This window comes from Crassostrea angulata, chromosome 5 (genome assembly GCF_025612915.1).
Source record: "Crassostrea angulata isolate pt1a10 chromosome 5, ASM2561291v2, whole genome shotgun sequence".
Taxonomy (NCBI): domain Eukaryota; kingdom Metazoa; phylum Mollusca; class Bivalvia; order Ostreida; family Ostreidae; genus Magallana; species Magallana angulata.
In genome coordinates this window covers 25,153,180-25,180,787 of record NC_069115.1, presented here as the reverse complement: position 1 = coordinate 25,180,787, position 27,608 = coordinate 25,153,180, and the positions used below count along the sequence as shown (strand labels likewise).

Genomic DNA, 27,608 nt, shown 5'->3' with positions numbered 1-27,608 from the left:
TTTGTTTCCCTGTCAGCGGTAAATAAATGGACGAGACTTTACACACTTCAGAAGTCTCCACAATGCACAACGATCAATAATCGATTAATCTGACGCAAAAGTAAATGTGTGATACTTTGCTCGGTTATCATCTTTACAGGACATGTCAACTTGGGTTTTTAATTTTCTAAAGGAAAATGTGCAGTGATTAGGAATATATAATTAACACCATGCTCAGTCCGCTGACACGGGGATATGGCTCCTGGGACGGGATGCATTATGATCCCTATTCTGATCACGCTGCAGAGGTATGTGTTTTACAATTTATAAATTAAGTTAAGAGAAGAAATTTATTTGTTAAATAGAACCTTCACTTAATTAGGTTTTGTGATTAGAGATAATTTAAGATAAAAAAAATTCTTAATTTAAAAAAAATTAATTTTATAATAATAAAAAAAAAAGGAAAAGAAAAACGTTAAATGTATAAAAAAAAAATTCACTATACAGTACGGCAATGTATAAGTACAATAAGAATACTTAACCTTTATATCAACAACTCTTGAATCAACTTATAATTGTTAATTCATTTAACTAGTCATCTTAATTATCATATAAGCCTTATTTTTCTCTGTCCCTATACTTTGTGTGTCATTATGGTGTATAAAGATACTTCATCATCATGTGTGATGTATGATGATATATAACTTTTTGAAGAATACTTTTTTATAATTATTATAATTTTGTTCTATTTTTTTTTTATTTTAGGAGAAGTTACCATTCATCAATGAACAGGAACCCCACAGACACGGCATTACTGTGGGCCACATGTCACGATGTTCCACCTCGCTTTCGTTCAAGAGTGGCATGGCCCCTCCCGCCACACCCATCAGTCGCTCCGAGAAACTTCAAAGGGAGACCACTCACAACAGACTCTCAAGGGAGACAACCTCTGTGGACCACTCCAGCAAGTATGACCTCCCGAAGACTTACTTGACTAAGAAGGGGGCTCTGATGCTTTTCACTGCCCCTAAAGATGACCAGGAGCTTGATGAGAGCTATGGGAGTCCTAAGGTTGTTAAGACCCACAGAGTGAAGAAGTTGCTGGATTCCTCCCTGAAGATTGGCTCTCTGGACAGACTGGCCATGTCTATATTGCAATATGGAGATGAGGAGGTATGTACATTTGTTTTTAGTTTAATGGAAATTTAATTCATTAAAACTCAGTTGTAGATTGTGCATCTCTTAAGTGCTTCTAAAAAGGCTGGTGTAGTTAATGCCTGTTGCCAGTTTTTCTCATTTACATGCATGCACATTTACAAGCAGTAAGATACCTTTAAGGTTTGTATATTTACATATGGTAAAAAGAATTATTCAGCTACAAAAATTATTAAAGTCTTATCCATGTTATCCTGAGCTTTTAAAAAAGTTTTTTAAAAAGTTCAAAGGAATTCAATAACTTAAAATACTAAGATGATATACTGGGGTTACAACTTCATTGTAATAGCCATCTTCTTGAAAGATATGTAGTTATAATAAGCAATCACAGACTACATGAATTCCTATTTTGTTTGGTCAGGAAGGAAAACTTGCAATTTTCTTTCTGCACAAAATTAATTTTCCCATTGTAAATGCCATATAGAGCTTTATAGTGTCAATATTTGAACTAGTGGCAACATGCTTGAAAAACCATTAACACTTCTGAAATGTAAATAGAATTGATTGGATACGATGAATAGGACATGTTTACTTATTGGATAGGTTCACTGTGGGCACGAAGTTAAATGAAATCTTTGCTAAACAATTCCAATGAAAACAAAATAAGCGTGTAAATGAAGTTGAATCGTTATGTAACTTTTACATTGTAACTGAAAGAGGATAATATATTTCATGTATATCACCCTTACCAAAGTAAAATTATTGCTGCAACAATGCCGCAATATTGCGGCAATATTGCAGCAACACATTTTTGTTACCAGAAACCAGATTTTAAGACTAGTGAAATGTTGCCGCTAGCTGCAACAACTTCTGGTAACATTTTGGCAATACTGCTGGAGTGTTGCCGCTAGCGGCAATAACTTCTGGCAACATTCTGGCAATACTATTGGAGTTATTTCTGTAAAAAATTATATTAACATGCACCTAGAATATTGCCACTAGCTGCAACGACTTCTGGTAATATTCTGGCTACACTCAGTATCATACTGCCAGAAATAATTTTCTGGTAACATCTACATGTATTTGATAATTTTAATCATGAACTAATTTATACATAATATATATTATTCGATCTGGCAATACTGCATCATATTTGATTTCTGCTTTAATTAAAATTTAAGGAGAAGCCAAGCAGTGGAGGGGGGTTAAAAGTTGTCAATTATTTAGATATAATTTCAGTTATTTAGATATAATTTCAGTTATAACACCTCAAAATTTGCAAGAAGTTTACCACAAACTTGTCTTTTTCCTCTGATTTATTATGCTTACCGAGCTTGCAAAAGCTTTAGCAGAATTTAGACTTATAAAATTTTACACATTCAGCACAAGTCTAAAACTGGTATATAATTGCATGAATTGCTTTTGTATGTACATGTCTCCCCCCCCCCCCCCCCCAAAAAAAAAAAATTAATGAGTCGAAAAAATTAAATCTAATAAATATTTTATGATTAAAGTCTTATTCTAAGAAAGTCTCAATTAAAAAAATCCAGTGATATTCTCTTCAATGGCATATAACTGTTATGCATGGTTAATTACGATGTTTCAATAAAAGACAGTTTGCATCACACACCCCCCCCCCCAACTCATGTTTTACGTGAATACCCACCTGTCTGTTCTTTTGTAACGGTGTGTTCTTTTTTATTAAGTTAAAATATCAGTCTACTTAGATTTGAGTATCTAAACTGCTCGATGCATGTTGAATTAAGAATTTTCGTATGCTGTTTGTTTCCACTTTTACTTTCGTTTCAATGTTAAGTTACGCGCGCGCTGATTGGTCGATCACATCGCTAGCCGCCAATTTTCACATTCGAAGCTGCCATGTTGTCTGCCATCGAGCCTCCTGCCATCACTGGAGATGGTGAAATGATTGAAATGCGGGAATTATCTGTAAACAAGGTTAAAAAAAACCCACTGTCAACGGAGTGTTTATCTGTGAAAAAAATATCAACGGCTGAACTGAGGACGAATCTGAGTGAACGAATCGAGTGTTGACATCCCCTGCACCATCTGCATGAGCACGTTTTTGAAAAAGTAAGTTTAGCAATAAAAATATATTCATTGAATAGCAGTTTAAACATGTTTGTTATAAGAAAATAAACCGAAAGACTGCGATCTACCATTATATCAATGGGTTCAACACTGTTTAAGAACCATGCGCGGATCTAGAATTTTATTCGGGGGGGGGGGGGGGGGGGGGGGGTCCGACGGTTATTTGAGTTTGCCAGGGGACGGGGTCCGAGGCATATTTTTGGTAATTTTATAATGTAATTTAAAAAAAGTTGAAGGGGAACTGCTTGAAATATGAAAACAATTGCCAATGTGCTTAAATGAAATCCATTTATCTTCCCAGTAGGTCTGCCCTGTGTTTCACAGACCTGAAGAAAACCATGAAAAAAGCTGTCACCTTACTGATTAAATGAATGGTGCAACTGGCAACCAAAAAAGAATGATGGCATAATTTGTTTAAGATTATGGAGAGGAACATATACACAACAGTGCTGAATTCCAATGTGGATATTGTTGTGATATTCTGATAGCTGTTTTTGTGATTGTTTATGTGTGAAATCAGAATGCCCACGAGACTGTCAAAAAAAGGACATTTGGAATGCCTAGGACGAATGCCTTGATCAATCGTAATACAGCAAGTGGTTGTGCAGGACTTGTAAACAATATGGTTTGAGCTTTGCTTACGGTAAACAGTGAACTTTTGTCCATATCCGTCTGTGTGCGTTGTGTCAATCCGTCTGTGCGCGTTGTGTCAATCAAACTGCAATACATGTTATTCTGCAGCACCAAATTGTCACTGATTGGCTGAGTACTTTTAGTCAAGTTTCATCATGATTTGTTCATCATATTTGTGTTTATTGTTTTTATAAAATGTGTTAAATTTAAAGATTATTAATTTTAACTGGTGTCCTTTATAAGCATGTTGAAATTCCAGTTTCAGGTCTCTAATATTATACATTATATTTTTAATTCAATACCTATTTTGTGCATGTTACATTGAATAAAATTATTTTTTTAATTCTTTAATATTGTGTAATCACAAACTTTTTTTTATTTTTGAAAAGTCCAAATTTAATGTAATGCAAAATGTTAGTCTTGTTGTAACCTTTTTGCATCTTTAAAAAAATAAAACTGTAGTGGCAATGAAAGATTTTTTTTTCATTTTGGTTGTAGATTAATATAATATACATGACTGATTTACTGTATACATTTATTATTTATAAATATTGCATATATTGTACCATTGATGCCAGAGCACAGAAAATGCATTGAACCAATATTTCTGCAATGTCATTTTTCTTATGTAAATGTATTGCCAGAAAGGTGTTGTCGCAACAATGTGTTGCAGCAAAACTTTTGCGGCAACATCTTTCTGGCAATATTGCCGCAATCTCATTTGCATACGAAAAACGCTACTGCAGCAACATTGCCGCAATGTATTGCCAGAAAGGTGTTGTTGCGGCAACATCTTTCTGGCAATATTGCCGCAATCTCATTTGCATACGAAAAACGCTACTGCAGCAACATTGCCGCAATGTATTGCCAGAAAGGTGTTGTCGCAACAATATGTTGCGGCAAAACTTTTGCGGCAACATCTTTCTGGCAATATTGCCGCAATCTCATTTGCATACGAAAAACGCTACTGCAGCAACATTGCCGCAATGTGTTGCCAGAATGTTGCTGCAGTATTGCTGCAATAATGCCAGAATGTATTGCCAGAAGGTCAATATTTTGGTAAGGGCAATTAGTCGCTATGTACACAGTATCTTTGCATCATTATATAGATAAATTGTATTAGATATTGAGTGCATATATATGACATGCTCAAAGTTATTAAATGATAGGAAACCATGCAAACCATATATGGATGTTTAAATTACATAATGAACTCCTTTTTTTCAAGGAATATGACAAAGAAAATGCAAGCATATCTGATGAGAAAAAGAAAATGTTCATAAAAATTTTACGCAAAGAAGAAAACCAAAGAGAACTTGATACTCGCTCACAGCCTGGCTGTGATCTCAACTCATATCTCAGGGATCTCAAATTCAGAGCAAGGTAAGATCTCATTGTGTTTCTTGTGGAGCATGGTAGGATCTCGACTCGTATCTCAAGGATCTCAAAATTAGTGCAAGGTAAGATCTCGGATCATATCAAAGGAATCTCATATTAAGATCAAGGTAAAATATCAACTCATATCTCAGGGGTCTCATATTTAGAGCAAGGTAACATCTCAAATCATATTTCAGGGATTTCAACTTCAGTGCAAGGTAAGATCTCAACTTGTATCTCATGGATCTTAGATTTAGAGCACAATAAGATCTCAGCTCATATCTCAGGGATCTCAAATTTAGAGCAAAGTAAGATCAAGTGTGAGCAGACTAAAATTTTAAATCCCTGTTAATGACTGAGATATGTGATGCAGTTATAATACATCTTCTCATAAGGAAGATGGTCACTTTATATTGATAGTCCAAATATATTAAGATCAATATGGAATGGTAATATGATTGTATGTTCATGCAGTCATTCAATTTCATGTTTATAAATTGCAGGTAAAGTAAATTATTCATGGATTATTCCTTAACATACTAATATGTATTAGTTTTCATTAATTAGGAACTCCATAGGAAATTTTATATATTAGAAATACATTTTTATTTATGGAGAATATGTATTTTTTCCTTGTAAATTCATGTATTTCATTTGAAACTGTAAAAATGTACATTATAATGTACTGGAAATATAGTCCATTTAATATTAACTTTTTTCTGTAATTTAATTAGCATTGGCATCTGGTCAATTTGGTTTTTTCCATTCTCTGATCTTGATTTTTCCATTCTCTCATGATCGAAATGAGAAAATTATTATTTGTCCTTTATTCAAACATCAAAACAGGATTATCAGGGGATATAGTGAAGGGATGATTGTATGACACTTTAGAATGGTGTAACTGTATAAGGCTTGACTGTTGGTAATTATAGCTAGCTCTCACATATGACTGGTTGTTAACAAGTGTCTTTAAATGCCCTTTTGGAATTTTAGAATTGGTTTTCTTTATTTTTGACCAGCCTAGTATTGATCAAGATTATTAAAACCTTTGACTTAGTCATAAATAATTTTACTAATGGCAAATGCACCATTATATTTATCAATTTAATAGCCATCTAACATGTCTTAAATGTCTGCTTGTTCAGACCCATAGCAAAAGATCTCTGATATTAATTGGCAAACTGTAGTGTTGTGTATTCGAGCAAACCTCCACAAAAATTGATTTACAATTTGATTACAAATACTTCAAACCTGAGCTTTTCATCAAACAATCTAGCGCATTTAAATACTTCAGAAACTCTGGTGGTTTTTTCTTTGATTTGATTTCCCTTTCCTGACCATTTTAAAGAAAGAAAACAAGGAGCTTAGATCTCATCGGTGCCATTACCCAAGAAAGAGAGCTAGCAATTCTGTCTTTTTCTTTCTTTTGAGCTCATAGTCTGAGCAAACAAAATACCTGTCACAGCAAAGAAATCAGAATGACTGAGATTCCCCTTAGGACTGATTTCACATCTGTGGATTGGCTTTAATGGATTAATATTGATCGATAAGTCTGCTGTGTGTTCCGTCTTTTGGTCGTTGGGTAGATATTCAACACCTACTTGTTGACCTTACGTCTCAGGCGTTCTAGATAAGATAGAGCTGAGACAGTGTATAATTCTGCAGAGAGGGGTCTCTCTCTTTTCAGCACAGAGAGAGAGAAAGAGACAGACAGACAGAGTAGCTTTGTAAAAAAAAAAAAAAAGAATCCTCGAAAGATTTTAACTACATAAAAGTTTATTTTTTCACATACAACTGAGTTTGATTTGTCAGCTAGATTGTAAAATTTTTAGATCCTTGTAAATAAATAAGTTAAGTACATTTTTATGGCCAGATTGAATATTAACTTTGGGATCCTGTTACTTTATATATATATTCAATCTATCAATGTTTTATAGGTACACTTAGTGAAATGACATGGATCATTTGAGGGATCTTATAGTTCTGTTAGAAAACAGTTAAAGGGGTGATAAAATAAATTCTGAAGGTAATTCACCATCATGCTTTCTGTCGGTGTTTTAATAATTGATGGATTTATTTCAACACTCCCACTGTTTTGATTACTTATGCCTGTGTCATTTTCTTCAAACTGACATTTAAACATCCTTGAAATTGCAAAACCTCAGTTTTCTTTGCTTAGGATCATTTTAAAACCAACACTGGTGTACTTTTAAATGATAATTTGAAATTCAAATCTTAATGATGATGTACGTAGATCGAGGAATTTGACTGCATAATTACTGTAATAGCATTTGTTAATAAAAATAATCATAATTCATTGATTCATTTCAACAAATACATTTCCAAACTCAAATATTCTAAACAATGATTTCTTTATCATATATTGCATATTATTTATAGAACGGTCAGAATTGATTTTGAAACATTAAAAATATCAAACTCTATGACGGTATTTAAGAATCCCAATTCCTGTACATTGTAGTACATAGCTTAAGCTGCAATAATTACAGACTTGTCTGAGTGATAGTTGCATAAGATAAATATCTGTCTAGACATTCTGTCAGATTATTTCTTCTCTCAGTGAAATACAGTACTGTACATGAATGTTTATTGAATTATATATATTAATGGGACACACTTGATTTTTTACAAACAGGAGCAACAAAGTCCATTCTGTAAAATTAATTACATGTAAATAGTAGTTGTACCAGGTAGGTATAATGTGTCAGACGAGTCTACATGTTTAAAAAATCTAATTTTTGGTTTTTTTATTGTTTAAATTCTCAGCTACAGAGCTAACATGAGTGGTGACACCAATATACCTCGAAGTCGGGAAGCGATGGAATTGCGTGCAATACTTCAGGGCCTACAAGACAACCGCTGGCCCATAGTTTACAACACAGAGTCCGGTACTTTTGAAAACCGCAGCAGCTTTGGAGACCAGTTTACAAGACCAGTTTCTCAGCAGTCTACCAGAACTCAAGCATCCCAAGGGTGAGGCTACATGTCAGAATCAATTGTACTTTTAAAACATATTTGATATTGCAAACCTGTTCCTTGTTCAAGGCCGTACAAAATGACTATGTTCTGAGTGATTTACTCGTTAGGAGTTCAATCACATATATTGTTAAAGTGGTAAAAAATTGATGCACACATCCACTGTATGTATTTATTGTGATTTTACAAACACAAAGGCAATTAATTAGATCGATATATCAACCTACATGTATATTCCACACATATATTTGAAATGTTTTGGATATATTTAGCAGTTTAGGGGGGTTAGGAGGGGGGGGGGGAGTGGACTTGGATTTTTATTTTTATTTTTTTTTGGTGTTTGATATGACAATACTTTTTTTCATCAAAATAGGTTACAATGATATTAATGCAAATTGATAATCTTGTCTGATACAGGAATTTAATGTTTAATGTCTCAAATTACTTCAGTCCAACACTTGGCCAACACCATTTACACTGGCACAATCAAAACATGAATAAATTTCTAATATGCAGAGTGTACACACATTAGTCACTTTTGCATGTATCAATAACAATGCACTTAAAGTAGGTTTTTTTAAAGACTTTAAACCCGGTCCTCAAAATAAAATGAAAGAAAGAGTGAGAGAGCACAAAGCAAAGGAGCTTTGTGATGGGACCCGCTGTGTCTGACAGCTATCTGTGACCAAGACATCTTGCTATGACACCTGTTGTATAGTATAGTCAGTGTTCCTTGTCTATATGGACAATGGAATAGATTAGAACACTGGGAGATTTAAGGCCATAGTTCTCGTTGGTATGGGACTAAATAATTATTACTTTTGAATGCTTCAATATTGAGTCGATCTTGGTTAACACCCTTCAATATTAAATATCATATGGTGTAAATGCCACTAGAGTAATATATTAAAGCACACATTCTATCCTATATGGATTTATTAGATTCACTTTTGATAGAATGACGTACTGGTCCTGATATTGACACAAGTGTTTGTAATTCTTATCTTTTATGAAAAATTACTGTAAAATAAAAGTTAATCTTTTTTTTTTACTGGTCAATTTCTCAATTGAAGGTTTTTAGCCCCCCCCCCCCCCCCCCACTTTCAAAAACAATGCTAAGTGTCTGTATTGTGTAATTATTAATGTACCGGTACATCAGATTATGTAAGCAATAACAAAAGCAAAAAGGATACAAATGTTTATTGAATAAGTTATTTCATTGCATTTGAATTGATTTTTTTAACTACCGGGTATTTCAATTCCTTTTTACAATTTTTCAAACCACCTTATTTGTGGGTACATTTTCTCCGTGTTACGTTTTCTCCAGGATACGATTTCTCCTGATACCTCTTTGCATGCCCTCTAGTGTTAATTTAAATTAGTGCGTGACTGTTGTTTTTACATCAGTGATTGTTTATTTTGCATTTGTGTCTGTTGATTTTGCAAAAGAGTCTGTTGGTTTTGTTTTATTAGCTGGTCTAGATCTGTTTCATTATTTCAGTATGTTTTTTTTTTTAAAATTACGTGTTCTTGATCGATCGAAGTAAGTCTAGAGTCTCGATTTTTTTCCCTATATAACTACAGCAAATTTACTCTTGATTTCTTGAACTCTTGATCCTTTAAAGTTGTTTCTTGGTCCCATGGACTTTGAGCCATCGAGAGTCACCTGTAGTTGTTTGTTTTGCATTAACGTTCATTTTACTCTTTCCACTGCCCATATCAAAGTCCTCGATCATACAGTGGTGATGGGTATGTTAATAAGATCATAAAGTTATTAAATTATTTATTATGAATTTAGCAAAAAAATTAATTACACAATGATATAGAAATGGAATTTGCTTTTGATTGAAAATGTTAATCAAATTTTCCTCTAATTATTTAATTCATTCAATTTCAGACAAAAATCATTACTTCTTATGAAACATAAGTTATTACTAATGATTCAACATCAATGTCAGCTTCCAAAAAAAAATTGTTTTAAAAAATTTAATTGCATGGTTGATTGAGAATCAATTACATAAAACGTCTATATCTATAAAACAAGAAAAGTTTGAAGAGTTGGCGGTGCAGTGGTCAGAAAGCACACCGGTACATGGGAGACAGGCCATTGGTTTTTGACAATGGTTATAGCCAACAACATTTGTTCATCAGAGTGCACTGTACTTGCTAATCATTTTCTCCTTGTCAAAAATATCGAAAGAAATGTAAAGATTTTAAGTCTGTTATTTTAACATAAGAGGATTATAACATTACAAATGTACTTGCTTGTTATATTTTAAGAGCATTATTCTAATACCTCAGTGTATATTTTTGAGCTTTTGCTATAAATAGAATCTTGAAGGTCTTGTAAGAAGCTTCCTTTGATCTGGCCCTTAATGCATGCATTGTATACCCATTCAAATTAATTCAAATTACTTTGATGTATAGTTGTCCAATTCTCAGCAATGTTTGATTGAAGGAATTAGTGTTAAAGTATTTTTCCTTATCATAGATTTGCAATTATTATTATGTTGGAAAATGTGTAACAATATCATTGAAGTCTTTATATTACACAGTCACTTTGTCATTTAAACATCAACAATATGAGTGCAACAATGTTTAATGTTTGTAAAATAACCGGGGTTCGACACTCTGATTTCCCTCTTGCAATACAAGTTATACACAAATCTACACTGTAAAACATAAACTTTTTTAATAACTATTCAACTGGCTCAAATATTCTGAATTTTTGTAAAAGAACCTAAGATACTAAATTCATGATACTTTAGATTGTAATGCATGAAAAATTAGAAAAGATATTACGTCTTTCGGACAATAACAATACAATATGAGAACCTTAATGGCAGGAGTTGTATCTGCATTTCTTTTTAAAAAGTTAAATCTTAATTAAAGATCGTGAATTTTTGCACAAAAAATAAACACATTCATGTGAGACAGGACAAATGACATCTGAGATACTAGTATACATATGAGATATGTATACTAGGTACATGTGTATTTACATAATAGTTGGGTACACATCCTAAATGAATCCTAAGTACACTGTACATACATCCTAACAATTTGGGATCTTTCCTGTATTTGACAGGCTGTTTATAGGTTTTATGTATATGTTTGTAGATCTGGCAGTACCACCCCTCGCTCTATCCTCTCTGCCAGTAAACTCCGGGCATCCCTCAAGTCCTACAGCACGTACATGGGTCGGCCTGCCTCAGGTAACCTCCAGGGTCCCAAAACCACAAAAACTGGAGTATTGCTTACTTTTGAAAGATAAAAAATATCTATTATAGCATCCCATGAGATTATAAGTTCAGTTAAATTAAGATGTCACTAATCAGACTCTTTTTGATTTAATTTCTCTTTCAAGTCTTTCTCAGTATCTACATGTACAATGTACGTCAATGAATAAAAGTCATCTCTTTATCATAAGATGACACAAAAACTTATTCTTGTCAATAAGTAGAAAAAGTTTGTACCTAGAAGTATACATGTATTTTGAAATTGAGTTAAAAAAATTGTCTCAGTGGAGGAGACATGAACCAATCATTACGGCCTTTCAATTTATTTCAAAATGAAAAAAAAAGAAAAAACACATACAATGGAACAACTATTATGAAATATTTACCTGAGATTACATTTTCATGTGTTTTTTTTAGTTACTCATTAATCTTTTTATAGGGCTTATATATGTTGTCCTTATTAGTGTTGTTCAGAAGTTTGTTAAACTTTTGTTTTGGTAGATAAACAGTGTAGTGAAATCTACATGTTAAATTCATTTTTGTTTTAGTGATAAAGCATGTTCTGTCTAAGCTCTATATGAGTGCACAGCTTGTAGTCAGTAAGACAGTGCAGGTCCCTAAATATTGCTTTTAGATAAATGTGCCTTTACTTAGACCTGCTTTTAGTGTTCCAATGCTTTGCCATTTCGTGTCTTTTTTTTACAAAAAAACAGATGATACAGTCAAGGAGATTAAATCCTCCCTACCTCGAGTCTCCATTAGGCGCTCCTCGGCTCCTTCCATAGGAAGCAGGTCAGCAGACTTGATAAGTCCAGGGCGAGGAAAACGACGCGTCCACTCATCTATTACAGGAGGAAGTATTGTAGAAGAAGACGAGGAAGGCCTTCCTTTGTACTATGATCCATTGTCAGGTATGGAGGGCTCCTCTATTGCCTACACAGATTCCACAGATCTTGGACCACACATGTACACATTTGATCTAGCATCAGGTGAAAGTTCACACTTTGATATGGACAGCCAAGGTGATGGGCCCAAACTCTCTGGTGATGGAAGTGTGGATGTGGCGGAGGACACCAATGAACAATCGGATGATGTAGAAGTGTTAATAGTAGAGGGACAAGGTAGCACTGATTTGGCTAGTGAACCCCAAAGTAGTTCTAATCAATTCCAATTGGTGGTGGAAGACCAAAACACTAATACTTGTGATAAGTCTGCACAATATGAACTTGACGTAGATTCTTTAAATAACAGTGGTGTTGGTATTGGTGCTATTCCAAGCATTAGAATTGGTGAGGGTGTATCCACAAATAACATTGTTGACATGAGTAGTGCACTTAGTTCCCAGCCCGACCCTTGTAGTGAATCTGAAAAATTCGATGCTGAAACTAGCACAACTCTCAGTGAAGATCTAATAGAACCCCCTGGTGTCAATAAAGTTGATATAAAACCTATTTCAGGAGTAATTCCCGAGGAAGAAAATGTTGATGTAGGGTTTGTTGGTGAAGGTGTGCACATTCCACGTGGTGATGACGAGGGCGATGAACTTGACTGGGAAGAAAGGGGTGAGGAGGCAGCAGGCACTGAGGTTGACTTGGCTAGATATGGAGTGATAGGGGAGGAGGATATTGGAGAAGGGGATGAGATAGATGAAGGCACAGAAGGAAATAAAACTTCACCAAAAGTTGGAGATGTACACGACACAAGCCTTTCACTTTCGCCTGCACGTCTCACTAAATCGCCCACATCATTAAAAGATCAGGGTTCACCAGAAAGACGGGCCTCTGTAGCACGAACTGAATCAAGGGCGTCACTGAAATCTCAATCTCCCAATCTGTCAAAGTCCCAATCTCCTGTCTTGAGAAAGACATCAATTTCACAAAGCAATAAAAAGTCACCGTCTCCTGTCCAAAAGACAGTTTCACCCATACAAACTCCTCAAAAAACTGTAGTAAACGAGATATCTAAGCAAATCCCCTCTCCTGAAATTCGTGGCAAAAACACCCCACCATCTGTAACAATCACAAAGAAATTGTCCTCACAAAATTTACCCAATGTAACGAATGACGCCGACACCCCAGACACTCAAAAGACAAACAAAATGCCCGTTGGTCCCTCTGATAAAGATAATTCATTGCAAGGCCCGAAAGACATAAAACATGAAGGGCCCAAAGATGGCCTCCCTCTTGCACCAGCTTCTAGTCCGGTTCCGAAAGAACTGGACGCACCTGACACACAAAAAGCACAAGCTATGGATGAGGGAGCACCAGAGAAAGAGCTTAAAGCAGTGGCAGACAAATCTGAGAAAGGTGGGTGACCTTTAGACTTACTGTTAATCACATATACATTGGTTCGAGAAAATCATAATTCATATTGAAGTGTGATATCGACGAAATAAATTAATCTTTAACATTGTGAAACGTTTATTCTAGACCGCTTTATACAGGTATGTTCTGTGATCCAATTGTTAGGGAATGATATGTGTATATTATTATCACATGTTCTAATTTTAAGCACTGTAAAATGAAATATGCATGTCACGTTATTCATTAAAGAATCTCTCACAACTTTATATATAACAAAACATCGCGCTTGAACAGTACCAATGTAATAAGGGAGCAAACTCTTGCATGTGTTTTTCAGCATGTCAGTTTGAGTAAGAAACCTGCAGTATAATATTTGTCAAGCATGAATTTGTTGCTCTTTTGCGAATTGTGTCAGCCGAATGTATATATTAAAATATCTTTACAGTGCAAAATTGTTCCTTTTCCTCGGGTTAGAAATGGTTTGTTTGATGTTGTATAGTTGCACGTATCAAAAGATTTGGTAGCGTTGTTGGTTGCTTCTATTCACTTACAAGTATACATTTGCTGACTTTGGTATTAGGTTAGGTAGCATTATTGTTCATCTTATGCCAATTTGTCCAATTTGTAATCACCACCTCGTCGTGATGAAAATCCAACTAACGAATCACCGTCCATTGTTTATTTGACCAGCAGAAGATGAAGACAAGGAAACCAGTCCCGACTTGTCAATCAGTCCAGTTGAAGGTATGTGAATTTTCTAGAAGAATTGTTTATAAATAAAAAAGACCTTTCTTTGACGCACCAGTAGTCGAGAAAATAGCACAATAAACTGCAGGCAGTTGTGGTATAATGGACTTCTGAACCAGAATAATGCGTGGCGTTAATATCGAAAACTACATTTTCTTGTAGTTGAAACTATGAAAAAAGAGTAAATTTATTAAACTAAGTATTTACTACAGAAATTTTCGCTATTTGTGGATTTCATTATCAATCTAAATCGTTTTATAAAGATTATTTCCAACAATGTTTAGAATTTAATTTGCACGATGTTATTAAGGGAAACATTAATATCGAAAGACAATCGCATTTTTAGTTTAATTTTCAATATTTTTGAATTTCAAAAGCATATCACTTGGTTGAGAAATGTATTAACTATCGTGCTTCCTTGTCATGAACCTTTGTATGAAACACTTGACAATTAGAAAAAAACCCTCGCAGGTATAGCAATAGAATTCACTTAATTGTCATATCTTTAAAAAAAGATTTTACTCTTATTGACGGCAAATATTGTTTCATATTTGTTTTGTCTTTTTATGTCTGGATTAAATAGATTGAATTGATTGTGTTATATTTGTTTTTGGACTTATTGGTCTAAAATTTCACTTACATGGTTTACACTTTTATTGCTTTTCTTTAATGGCTTAATCCATATTCAATATGATTATGTTTATTTAATGTGCTAAGCAATTGGGTGTATTTGGTTCCGTTGATTTGATCGCTGTACATATACATATTAAGATAACTGATTGCAAGGAAACACACGAGTAGTTGACAGTCTGATTTCTCTAGTGAGAGCTTACTGAGATATATCTGTGTGCGTGCCGGTGAGGCTCGCAAAACTAGATTTTGTTTGCAGTTAATTTTTCCATCTATGTTTACACAACCGTCGCGTTTAATACAGCTAATTGACTAAGGACGTACCCAAATGTGTGTCTGCTTTTGGCGAAGCACGCTCTCTTTTGAAAACTGTGAGGCTAATTTGGGTATTGTTGGAGTGTCAGCTAGGGTTCACTTTCTATTTTGATATGTGCCATTCTTGAATCAATGAAACGCGAAAGCCTCATATCTGTCCAGCGAGTCGTCTATGATTGAGACAGTGTCGTCTTCCTATTAATAACAATCATGGGGATGGATGCATTTACATTTTATATGCTTTTTGTTAAAGATAAAGACAAAAAGAAACAGCTTCAAACGTGAGTAGATATCTTAATTCAATGTTTCATCATTCTTATTCAATGTTAAAACACATTATATGCTCTCTCGATTGATTTCAAAGTCTTGATCATTTGTTTATTAAAATGTCTTATAATAAGTATTATTTGTTTTCTAGAAATGAAGACAAAGAAAAACCAAAGGGACTTGGTAAGGGGAAACTGATTTTTAATCGTTTGAACCAAGTTTGTTAAACAAGTAATAAAGATGTATTCTGGTTTTTTTCTTAATAACGTTCTGTAACCTTTTAAATGCTTACATTGGCGAAATATTTGCTGGTTTTACAATGAATTTAGTTTCACAACTTTGACAGATTCGAAACGTGATAATATATATCACATCAGAATGATTTAGTTGGTAATTTTTCTACAAAAATATAAATCAACTCCTACGAAAACGGTTTATCTTTAAAAAAAACTACAAAAATTAACCTGTAAAAATATCAATTTTCTCGATAAGATAGCAATGATACACAATGTAGAGGAACGTTTAATAATGTTATATGATATTTATTAAAATTCAAAAAAGAATGTCTAAGCTGGTGATGTTATAAATGTGAATGTTTTTACTGTTGTCTATGATATAGATGGGGCAGGCGGTGCAGATCCCTCTATATCTACCAAAGTGGAGGCTCCAGCTCCACCCAAGCTGGTGGACCAGATGCCAGTCATTCCAGACTACCTCAAACCGAAACCACAAAAAACGGTCAGTTATTTCCTGAAGTATACACAATGATGTACTGTTAGTTATAAAAATAAAATCAAACCAATACCACAGAAAACGGTTATACACAATATAATGTACTATTAATTAAGGTCTTCCGTTTTCCAACGGAAGACCTTATTGTTTTCGTTCGGTTTCTTTTTCCCTATTATTATTTTTTTTTTTCTTACAAAATTTGTGCAGGCGATTTCTCGGAAATGGCTGAACCGATTTTCGTGAAATTTTCAGATCTAATAGATATTAATCCGAACTTAATATACATTTTTTTTATTTTGATGACGTCATTTCCGTTCTTGAGAAAATGACGTTTTAGCGATTTTCAGAGGGTCGGCTTGTCCAGGGATCTCCTCCTAAACGGTAAAAGATATTGAGTTCAAACTTTCAGGGATTGTAGACAAGAGATTGTAGATGTGCAATTTGGCATTCAAATTTGTCATCCTCAAAAGGCGTTAAAGCTCGCCTGGTCCCGAAAATTGAGATGGAAAAAATGCCTTAATTTTTTATGGTTTTCTTAGTTTATCTCTTTTCTGAAAAATATTTTGTTAACACATGTAATGCAAAAAATGTTTATATGTACAAGACCTTTCATTTGATATCAAGAAAAAGGGGCTGGCCCCTAAAATTAGGGAACCAAAGGGCTCTAAAGTCTTTCATCTGTAGCCCTTTACTGAGAGATAATATTTGAAATGTTATAGAAGCAAATATGTTTATCTCACAGTTATGTATTCAAGCAGTGTAATGATTTTGTCATGTATTACGTAATTAAGGGTTTTTAGGGGCCAAAAGTCCAAAATTTCGATCACCCAAATATCAGAAAGGAAAAATATTTTGTTATGCAACACAGAAGAAAAGTTGTTCAAATTAATGTTCTTAACAATATGCAACCTTCAAAATGTTGTTAAACGGCCCCTATGAGGAGATAAGGGATCGGCCCCTAAAACATTCTTTCTCATATATCTCCAGAATGGTAACAAATTTCTGAACACTTGTTTAACAAAATTTGTTTAGAATTAAATGACCTTTCATTTGATATCAAGAAAAAGGGACTGGCCCCTAAAATTAGGGAACCAAAGGGCTCTAAATTCTTAAATCTGTAGCCCTTTACTGAGAGATAATTTTTGAAATGTTATGTTTATCTCACAGTTATGTATCCAAGCAATGCAATGATTTTGTCATGTATTACGTAATTAAGGGTTTTTAGGGGCCAAAAGTCCAAAATTTCGATCACCCAAATCTGAGAAAGGAAAAATATTTTGTTATGCAACACAGAAGAAAAGTTGTACAAATTAATGTTCTAAACAATATGCAACCTTCAAAATTTCGTTAAACGGCCCCTATAAGGAGATAAGGGATCGGCCCCTTAAACCTTCTTTCTCATATATCTCCAGAATGGTAACAAATTTCTGAACACTTGTTGAACAAAATTTGTTTAGAATTAAATGACCTTTCATTTGATATCAAGAAAAAGGGGCTGGCCCCTCAAATTAGGAAACCAAAGGGCTCTAACGTCTTTAATCTGTAGCCATTTACTGAGATATTTTGTGAAAGGTTATAGAAGCAAATATGTTTATCTCACAGTTATGTATCCAAGCAATGTAATGATTTTGTCATGTATTAGGTAATTAAAGGTTTAAAGGGACCAAACGTCCAACATTTTGATCACCCATATCTCAGAAAGGAAAAATATTTTGAAATGCAATACAGAAGAAAAGTTGTTCAAAAGATGTTCTTAACCATATGCAATCTTCAAAATTTCGCCAAACGGCCCCTATAAGGAGATAAGGGATCGGCCCCTTAAACCTTCTTTCACATATATCTCCAGAACGGTAACGAATTTTTAAACACTTTTTGACAAAATGTTTTCAGAATTAAATGTCTTTTCATTTGATTCCAAGAAAAAGGGACTGGCCCCTTAAATTAGGGGATCAAAGGGCTCTAAAAGTTTTTATATATAGCCCTTTAATGAGAGCCATTTTGTGAAAGGTTATTAATGCTAGATAAGGTATAATACGTTTCTATATCCTTACAAAATAATGATTTTCTCTTGCGTTAAACAATTAGGGTTTTTAGGGACCAGATGTAAACAAAATTAATCTTTTCATTCTTGATTGGAGGAAATGCAAGCATTTAAAAAAAGCAATGCAATAGAACTTATAAAAAGCGGTGCAATGAAGCATAAGTACTTCACTCCTTTTTCCATATCATGTTTTGTTGTCGAAAATCACAGTCGATGATGTCATATTTACTTCTAAATATCGGACGGAAGACCTCCTCGTTGCTCGCAACGAGATCGTGTCTAGTTATATATTATATTTGAAAAATAAAATCAAACCGACACCACAGAAAATGGTAAGATATATCCTTACTGTTTAGAAAATGAATTTAAAATGTATATTGACTTTAAGTCGTCATTGAAACGTAAGATGCATATGTAATGTTGCTTCATGGATTATTCTTGTAACTAATAGACACTTTATCCTCTGATAGCAAAGTGTTATTCGATAAATAACGAGGGCTGACTTTATTCTGATATTTTTTTTACCCTACAGCCAAAGACAAAAGAAAAGAAAGCGAGAAAACAACCTGCTCCAAAAACCAAAAAAGATGTCACCAAAGCTATGTCTGTTGCTTCAATACAGCCAGAGGCTGATACTGCCAGTAAAGCTGAGGTGATTAATCAGTGAATTAAGATTTGTAGACCATAAACTTTATCATTCGATTATTTACTGCAGATCTCTAATTTATAGAAACACATTAAACAAGTTAAAAATTAATTGAGATCGCCGTCTTTGTAGTACATGTATCGGTAAAATTGACAAGACTACTTCATTTTTTTTGTAAGACTACAGAGAATTAAATAAAGATATGAAATATTTAACAAAACAAAATTCATGTAAAAGATCAACTCAAAGATATACTTTATTAATTGTTCTCAATGTTTTTTATGTAAGTGATGCATGTATATGCTTATCATCAAATTTTGTTTTGCGGCTTTTTAGTCTGTTGCAAAGGTATGGGACCACCAAAAAGTGGAGATTCCACCAGAAAAAGACGAGCTTGTCATCCCTGACCACATGAAGGAAGCCTTCGATAGAGACACAGAACAGTCCAGAGCAGCCTTGGAACAACAAATGAAACAAAGTAAACTATTTTTTCAACAGAGTTTTAGCACTATTTATCATTACGATTATATATACATAATAATACTAGTTATCATAAAAACATCCCAGTACATACATAATACTATAGTAATTTAACGTGATAAAAGGTTTTTTGAGGAATTTTTGAATAAACCCACAGGATTTAAACTACTAAATGGGAGTGTTACAACATGAAGGAAAATAAACAAATATTACATAGTTTAAGTCCAATCATCACATAATTATGGCCTCAAATTTCAAGAGAAATGTCAAATTTTATTCACTTATAGTTGAAATGCTTTCTTAGATCATAGGAAAGCTAGGAAAACTAATGGTGGTATGTATTTAAGTAAAATGGGCATGGCGGAGGACGTGATATATAATGCAAAAATGCACAATATTTGGGCATATGTTCAGTGAAGAAATTGATCTGACTACACACTATAGATGCATGAATATAGTTATGTTGTTCAATCTATTTAGAACTGTAAACACCACTTCTGATTGCATCATTCTGCACAGTGTATGTTGTTGTTTGTTTTTTTTTTGGTAATTGTGATTCAGACAGGAATGTGATATTTTATGTACAGATGTTATTTTAACTGTTCCCCTCGGTGAAAACGAATTGTATTGCTGCAACAAACAAAAAAGAGTAATTTATCATAAGGATTTATATATCCAAACTAATTTTGATGTATTGTAAATAGTTTTAAAATGATACGATCATTTAAAAACTTGATCTGTGTAGTGAAGTTTTACAAAAACCCAACCACAAATCATTTCTTTGTCTTAATGGGAGTAAATGTGTCAAGGAAAAATTAATATTGCACGACGCTCTGATCACGTACAGATCATATGTTCAAAATTTGGACCAAGGGGTGTATTTTATGAGTCTGATATCGTTGATTGGGAGCATTATAAATAATTAGTGAGCGATTGGTTGCAGCATTGTCATTATGGTGGAAGGTTTCATTTGCTTCCTATTGATTCGTTCTGATGCATTAAAAAGAATGACAAAGAAAGCTTAATTTCTGAATGTGTTACAGTGGCCAGTATAGTAGACGATACTTTAAACCACACAATAGACGAGAACTACCTCGAGACTGGACTCACAGAAGAGGAACTCCTAGAGGCTAAGATGGCAGTAGAGGTCAGTATCAGATGATGGAGATTGTCTTGTATGTTATCTTTGTCCCTTTCTATAGTTTTCCATTAGCTGCGCATTACCAGTGGTAGATAAAACAAACATTCAGTAATTTTTGTAATCAATTGTGTTATACAAATATTTTAATTACCGGTTCCATTTCATGTATTCTAAAATTATTACAATTGAAACATTCAGACGCCCCAAAGTTTCGTGATTTTCTTGAGTATTGCTGTAACAGTAGATGAAAGCTGTTTATAAAGTTATATATATTTAACAATATTACAATGACAGGAAAAACTTCTAGTAGCACAAGCAAAAATTGAAGAGATGGAGAAAACTGGCACTATTGAAGATTCTAAAAACTCTGATGAGAAACAAAAAGCTGTGACGGTAAAAGAAGGAAAAGGAAAGAAAAAAGGCGGTAAAGGAAACTCGGCCACCAAGGACAGCTCGGCAAAACGTCAGGCAAAGGTTGAAAAGGACCTTCAAGCACAGGTATGTCTAATCAGAGCTTTTTTTTTTTTTTAAATTGAATCATTGCAAATATCAATTCCTAAACCAGAAACCTGAAAAAATGATTGAAATTTCGATTGACTTGAAAACGTTAATTGCTTCAATGTATTTTATTATTCATTTGTAAGAAAATACTCAAAAAGGAACAAAAGAGGATAGAAGAAAAGGTATCTTATTGCTTCAGCATCTTATGTTAACATTATTTCCACAGTTGGCATACCTCTTGTTCAGTTGAAGATCTGAAATGTGCACTATTTAATTATGTTTCGTTTTCAACTGGCACAAAAAACCTTTACAATTTATAACACAAACCATACCAATTACCTTTTCCAGCTTTCAAGTCCTTCTTTATGATATTTTATTTTTGCTTATCATATTAGTAATTACTTTTTTCAACAGATGCTTGACTATAACGATTTCTTATCTATTATAATAATAAATTTTCAGATTGGAAAGTTTTCGTTTATCGGTAATATTATGCTAGCATTAATTATTAGCAAATAAATCAACCATTGTGGTAGAGTGTGATTTCTGAAGTTGAAGTGTTGTTTATACAAGCGTATTCAATGACTTCCTGGAACAAGAATATTAGATCATAGGTTTTAAGCTAGTTTATTGTGATATGTTAACATTTACTGATGTATGTAGACAGTACTATTGTATGACCACTTACATCTTTTGCTGTGAATTTAACCTTGATATGTCCGAATTTGAGAACACGACTTGTCCTTGCCCAGGGACCAACTATATCGTGAGACAATACATTTGTTATGTCTAAAGCGTTTTTTTTTATTACTAACTGAAATGATTTACCAGTAATGTTCATTTGTTTCCAACTTGCAGTTTACAACTAGAATTGTGTGTGAATTATTAAAATTGGTTAATCAAATATTTAAAAAATGTAATTTTACAGTGTGGTTTTTGCATTTGAGTTTGTAGTGTAGATTATTTGTTTTAAATTTATAAATTTTACGTTCTGATCAATGTGTATGTTATTATCTCAGCAATCCTACAAATCATTTGATGGAAAAATTATTATTTCTCGATAAACAATAAAAACTAGTCCACTAATGATTTATTTAGGCTTCCTAATAGTTTCCTTGAAAATTTGCCCTGTATTTGCACTTTATTTTTATTACCATATAATTGACAGCTGTTTAAACCAGAACCATAAAACTATATCAGTTATGTACTGATTTTTCTCGTCTTATGGATTATAGCAAAATCTTAGGGCAGCAGTCGCCTTAGTGTTATAATGTAACATTTTATTCAGCACCCAATCAATAAATAAACATTGATAATGAAGGAAGGATGAAATACGATATCTAGGTTTTATTGATATTTGTCAATTTTTCTTGTTTTAATATCACTGTTTTGAGGATATGTTAATTCGTGGACAATGGTAATTATATTTTTTACGGTCTGTTGTCATTGAACTTCGATTTCATGGACTGAAGCAGCAAGACAATTCACAGAAAGTGATGGTCAACAAATATTGATGGAACCAAAGTATTGATTTTATTTTAGATTTTTTAATCAATTTTATAGAAAAAATTAGAAGAAAAGCGTAAATTGGAAGATGAAATCATGGCCAGACAAGAGCTCGTAGAGGAACACGAACAGAGGACAAGGGACAAAGAACTGGTAAGATGTCTTTCTATTTGGAATTTTAAGTTCTTGAAGCTTTTAACCCAGGGTAATTTTTGACTGCGAAATGTATATTTCGTAAATAGACAATTTTGATTTTTTTCTTATTGCTAATTGACGATGCAACTGTAAGTTAGTTGTATTTGTCCAGCCTAACGGGATACCTACAGAAATTGCAACCAGAATAAATTGATTGTGTTCATGTGTATGTTTTCATTAAATTCATAATTACTGATTTTTTCTACGAATATTGATTAAACAACGAATTCTTATTCAACTTAAAAGAAACGTGGAAAAGCAGCCAAGAAGGTAGAATCCAAACTTGGAATTGGGACTGTATTTAGATCTAGTATATTGTGATAGTAAAATAGAATTTTATGTTCTCCTTTACTTTCTTTACAAAAGACAACAGGAAACATTCTCATTACTGTACGTGGTATTTTGGAGTTGCACTTAACAGGTTTCTTCGATACGGCACAAAAGTAAAAAGGGTGGAAGTTGTAAATAGCACATAGACACTATCATAGTGACAAACGTTTCGAAAGCTTAAATTGAAAAATCTGTTCATAAATAAGCGATATATTATGATCATTATATATAAGCACTTTCTTTTTTTAATCTGATATTGCTCAACATTTATCCAAAGAAGCATCGTTTTGATAAAAATTATTTGAGGAGGGTTGTGGTGTAGATTTTCTACTTATTTATCAAAATGTTGTAGAATGACTTTCATAATTATGAACTAGGAACTGGGTATTGAAGGGTATCTTTCAGTTTTGTTCTTAGAGTTGATTTAGGAAACTCTATAGAAACACTTAATAAAGTGAACAATCCATATTTAATTTCATTATGAAGCATAAGTACCATTATAATTTAAAGTCATGTTTTATAAACAAAATATGAAACGATTTATTTATAAGGAACTTAAATTGGAAATGGAGCGTTTAAGGAGAGAAGAAATGGAAATGCAAGAGGCCGTCGATGAGGTCCACCAATACCTGGCTGAGTCTAGGAAGCGGCAGCGAGAGGAGAGAGATCAGAGAAGGAAAGCGGATCAGGAGAGAAGGCGAGATCTAGCGCGGGAAAAATTCGAACAAGACAAAAAGAAAAGAGAAGAGGAAAGTAAAAAAGTAATGGAAGAGTTGGACAGAATTCATGATCTCGAAATGAGAAAACAGAAAAAACTGGAGGAAGAGATGAAAAGAGAAGAAGAAGAAAGAATAGCTCTGGAACAAGCAGAGGTGTGAAGAAATGAGCTAATTATAATGATTGTTTTATTGTATATTTTCAGAATTCTGGGTTTTTTTAAAATCTTAATTAGTAATAAAGTGAGTAACAAAAATAGTAACAGTTTTATGTTAAACGGTTTACTAGAAATATAATTTGATTACAGGAGGAAGAAAAGGAAAGGGTACGAGCTGAAGAAGATCAAGAGAGAAGAGTTAGAGAAATCGAAGTTCAGGTGTGTAAATGACGCCGGTTATCTGTCGGGTTTATCCTTAACTTAAATAATCAAAATTATTACGAAATTTTGAATGGTTTTTTATGTGATATAATTTGTTAAAGATGGAAGAAGAGGAAATGCAGAGGTTGTATAATCAAGAACAAGAAATAAGTCGTCAACGAATTTTATTAGAAATGGAACGAGAAAAAATGGCAGAGGAAGAAGAGAATAAGAGGTGAATAAATAAAAAAACAAAGCTGTATATATTACACTGTTTAATAGTGATTTTTATTAAACATGTTCCATATAAATTTCCAACTGCGATATACACTGAGACGTGGAAAAATAAAGCCACCGTGAATATTGAACTGTGTATTCAGCATCTCCATATAGACCGTCATTACAGATGTTAATGATAAATGTGTGCATGAGCGGGGCTTAAGTTACATGTACCACTTGCTTATCGTAATCATAGTATTTTTAAAATCAGTTAAAAAAAAAAAGCAAGCATGAATATTATGTATGATTTAATACAATAAATGTTAATTAAACAACTAATTATAACGGAAGATTCGTTTAACATTTATATTTTGACACCCCTGTAGATCTGCGGCCATATCGAAGCCATTGTTGTGAACACGTGCGCTAATTGTCACTTATTATCTCGGACATCTCCTTAGGGCAAAGATTCCTGTATACCCATGATGTCTGCGATCAGTGTTCATATTGAGCAGTTTAGTAATTGATTATAAAATCATCTAGTTTTTTAACATATTACGTTTTTCCCCTAATTTTCAGGCCTAATATGTCAGGTGCGCATTATACATTTTGCAGTGCGTATTTTTGACAAAATACTTTTTTCGTCATAGCATTTAACGGGATTAAGACAGTAGCTTAACGTGATTCCATAGAAAAAAATGTAAGTGCATGGTTGCACGTTTATTACTCATCAGATTTTTTTTAAAATATTGATTGATTATTCTACATTGAAGGAATAGTTTATCCGTGGAATTAAAATTCACACCGTGAAAGGTACTAACACAGGAAATCGTGAAATTTTAAACACATGGAATTAAAGACATTTGCAGTATTACGAGAAGAAGCGACCAGAATATTGATGTTACTAAAGTTAGAAAGTTTGATTTTCCAGACAAGAACTTTTGGCTGAGCAGATGAAGTATGAAGAAATAAAACGAAAACAAGAAGAGGAAGAGCTTAGAGTATTAGACGAACAGAGACGAAGGTTACAGGAGGTACAAACTTAGTTTATGTCTCAACGGGATACATTTTTATTGAAGAATCATGATCATGATGCATCCATTTATATCTCTGTATCTCTTTTTACATTATATGTCATTGGCCTTGTAGTACAAGTGTGTGACTAGATCATATGTAGCATCATTATTGGAAACAAGTGTTTCTACTTACCTTCGATGCAAGAAAGATTATTTCCGCAGGTCAGGGTTCAAAATTTTACAGACCTGATTCGAAAGTGTAGCCTTTATTTATTTTGTTGAATCTTTTTGACTGTTGACTGTAAATAATTGATACCAAACACATTACTCCCATGATATTTTAGGTTATGGGATGTGAACCTTGGGTTTTGATTATTATACACTAAGCACTAGTTTCGATTTTTAAGAATACTGAAGATAATTATATGGGTCAATTGATTGTTGTTTTTTAGCTGAAGGACATGGAGGAAGCCGCAAAGCTTAAACTTCAACAAGATCTTGAAGAGAGAAGAGCAAAAGCCTTGGCTCGAAGGGAGGAAAACTTAGAAAACAGAGCTAATATGGACAAACTGAAGCATTCACAGGGCATCACCAAGTCCTGGGTTTTCTCTTACTTCGTACGGTGGCCATTGGAATCCTACATGGTGTAAGTCCCTATAACAAAAGAGAGTAATTTAATGAACTTAAAAATGTTAAATGTAAGTAATGATGTTAAGTCTAATGTGAGAAATTCATTTCATTGTATCTGTAAAAATTAAGATTCTTATTAATAGTATTACAATATATTTTAACCGCTGGCGTTTCTCATTTTTATTATTTATATCTTAATCATATATAATTATATGCATTTTATTTAAATATTTATGAATACAAGTTTGTAGGTTTGCAAGGTCACTCAAAATAAAAACGGAATCTAAAGTTTGTGACTTATGTCATGTTGTAAATTTTGAATTTACCGGGTGGCAGTAAATACAAAATTTACGTCATGTTGTAAATTTTGTATTTAGTGCCACCCGGTAAATTCAAAATTTACAACATGACACTTCTCATAATGGAAAATAATAAAATAAGTCAATTGTTTGGATTACTTTTTACGTTTTTTATACTCAGTGTATGTGATAATTCTTCCTTAATGTTATTGATACACTATATAATGTACTTTACTTTTTTTCAATGATTTTTTTTATTTTATTGCTCTATTTTTCTCTAAAGGCCTATGGGTGTAGATGAGACGAAGAAAAAGGGATTCCGACCAAGACCGAAAACGGCCAAATAAAAACTTGTAGGAAAGAGGAGAACTTTTATGAATTTAATTTATTTGTTAATTCTATAATGGTTATTTTATTTTGTTGTCCACTGTAAGAGCGTCTATTATATACTAGTATAGGTTTAACATCCTGTGCATTATTTTGCTTATCTGTGATACATTGAATATCTTTCTTTCATGTTTTTGAATAATAATTTTCAATAATGTTGTTAATTGAAACTGTTGACTTATTCAAATTTTTTGATTTTTTTTCTTCAATCAAGCCAAATATTACACAGTTATGCAGTACTTGATAATGCCTCGCTGCCGCTGATAAATAAAGACGTATACACTGTGTATCTGATTCATTTTAATTTGTTGAGATTTATCATTATTTAATGAAGTAATGGAGGATAAAGCTCAACAAATTAACCATAAGATCTTCCTTAATTTTTTTTTTATTATTTTTAGGCATTAATTTAGAAAGGAAAAAAAACTAAAGGTTTAAAAATTGAATTTTGTTCCTTAAGGTGGAAGAACACATCATCACAAAATGGCTGACCGCTGATCGAAACGACGTTTCGTTTTATAAAAATGATTTTATCGACTTCAACATGTAACTTACTCCATAGCCGAGTGGATAAAGTGTCGGACTTTGATCTGTAATCCCGAGTTTGAATCCCGCAGGGGCTTTTGTTTTTACTTACTGAAATAAATTTTTTAGATATT

At 33.2% G+C, this 27,608-nt stretch overlaps 1 protein-coding gene across 11 annotated transcripts; it reads left to right on the top strand.

The window, feature by feature from the left end:
* Position 1: 1 nt before the first annotated feature.
* On the top strand, positions 2-27,115 carry LOC128183589 (calponin homology domain-containing protein DDB_G0272472-like). 11 transcript variants are annotated; one of them, XM_052852679.1, is made up of 25 exons: positions 2-287; positions 745-1,152; positions 5,105-5,259; positions 8,041-8,247; positions 11,371-11,465; positions 12,203-12,610; positions 12,947-13,795; positions 14,483-14,536; positions 15,738-15,765; positions 15,903-15,934; positions 16,371-16,489; positions 19,057-19,176; positions 19,507-19,648; positions 19,955-19,984; positions 20,694-20,797; positions 21,086-21,289; positions 21,436-21,474; positions 22,856-22,951; positions 23,240-23,263; positions 23,875-24,195; positions 24,348-24,416; positions 24,521-24,633; positions 25,549-25,651; positions 26,086-26,279; positions 26,846-27,113. In XM_052852679.1, the coding sequence occupies exons 1-25, from the start codon at positions 210-212 to the stop codon at positions 26,907-26,909; spliced, it is 4,056 nt and encodes a 1,351-aa protein (XP_052708639.1). In that variant the 5' UTR covers positions 2-209; the 3' UTR covers positions 26,910-27,113. The 11 variants fall into 11 exon arrangements, with proteins under 11 accessions (XP_052708639.1, XP_052708631.1, XP_052708633.1 ...); XM_052852680.1 differs by having other exon boundaries at positions 3-287; positions 12,203-12,400; positions 26,846-27,111; XM_052852671.1 differs by having other exon boundaries at positions 12,203-13,795; positions 26,846-27,115.
* Positions 27,116-27,608: the final 493 nt, after the last annotated feature.

Excerpts from the sequence above, each read along its gene's own strand:
- LOC128183589 (XM_052852671.1), top strand. The coding sequence starts at position 210 with ATGCTCAGTCCGCTGACACGGGGATATGGCTCCTGGGACGGGATGCAT. Across the intron at positions 16,490-19,056 it reads AACCGAAACCACAAAAAACG|CCAAAGACAAAAGAAAAGAA; the intron begins GTCAGTTATTTC and ends TTTACCCTACAG. Across the intron at positions 24,196-24,347 it reads TAGCTCTGGAACAAGCAGAG|GAGGAAGAAAAGGAAAGGGT; the intron begins GTGTGAAGAAAT and ends ATTTGATTACAG.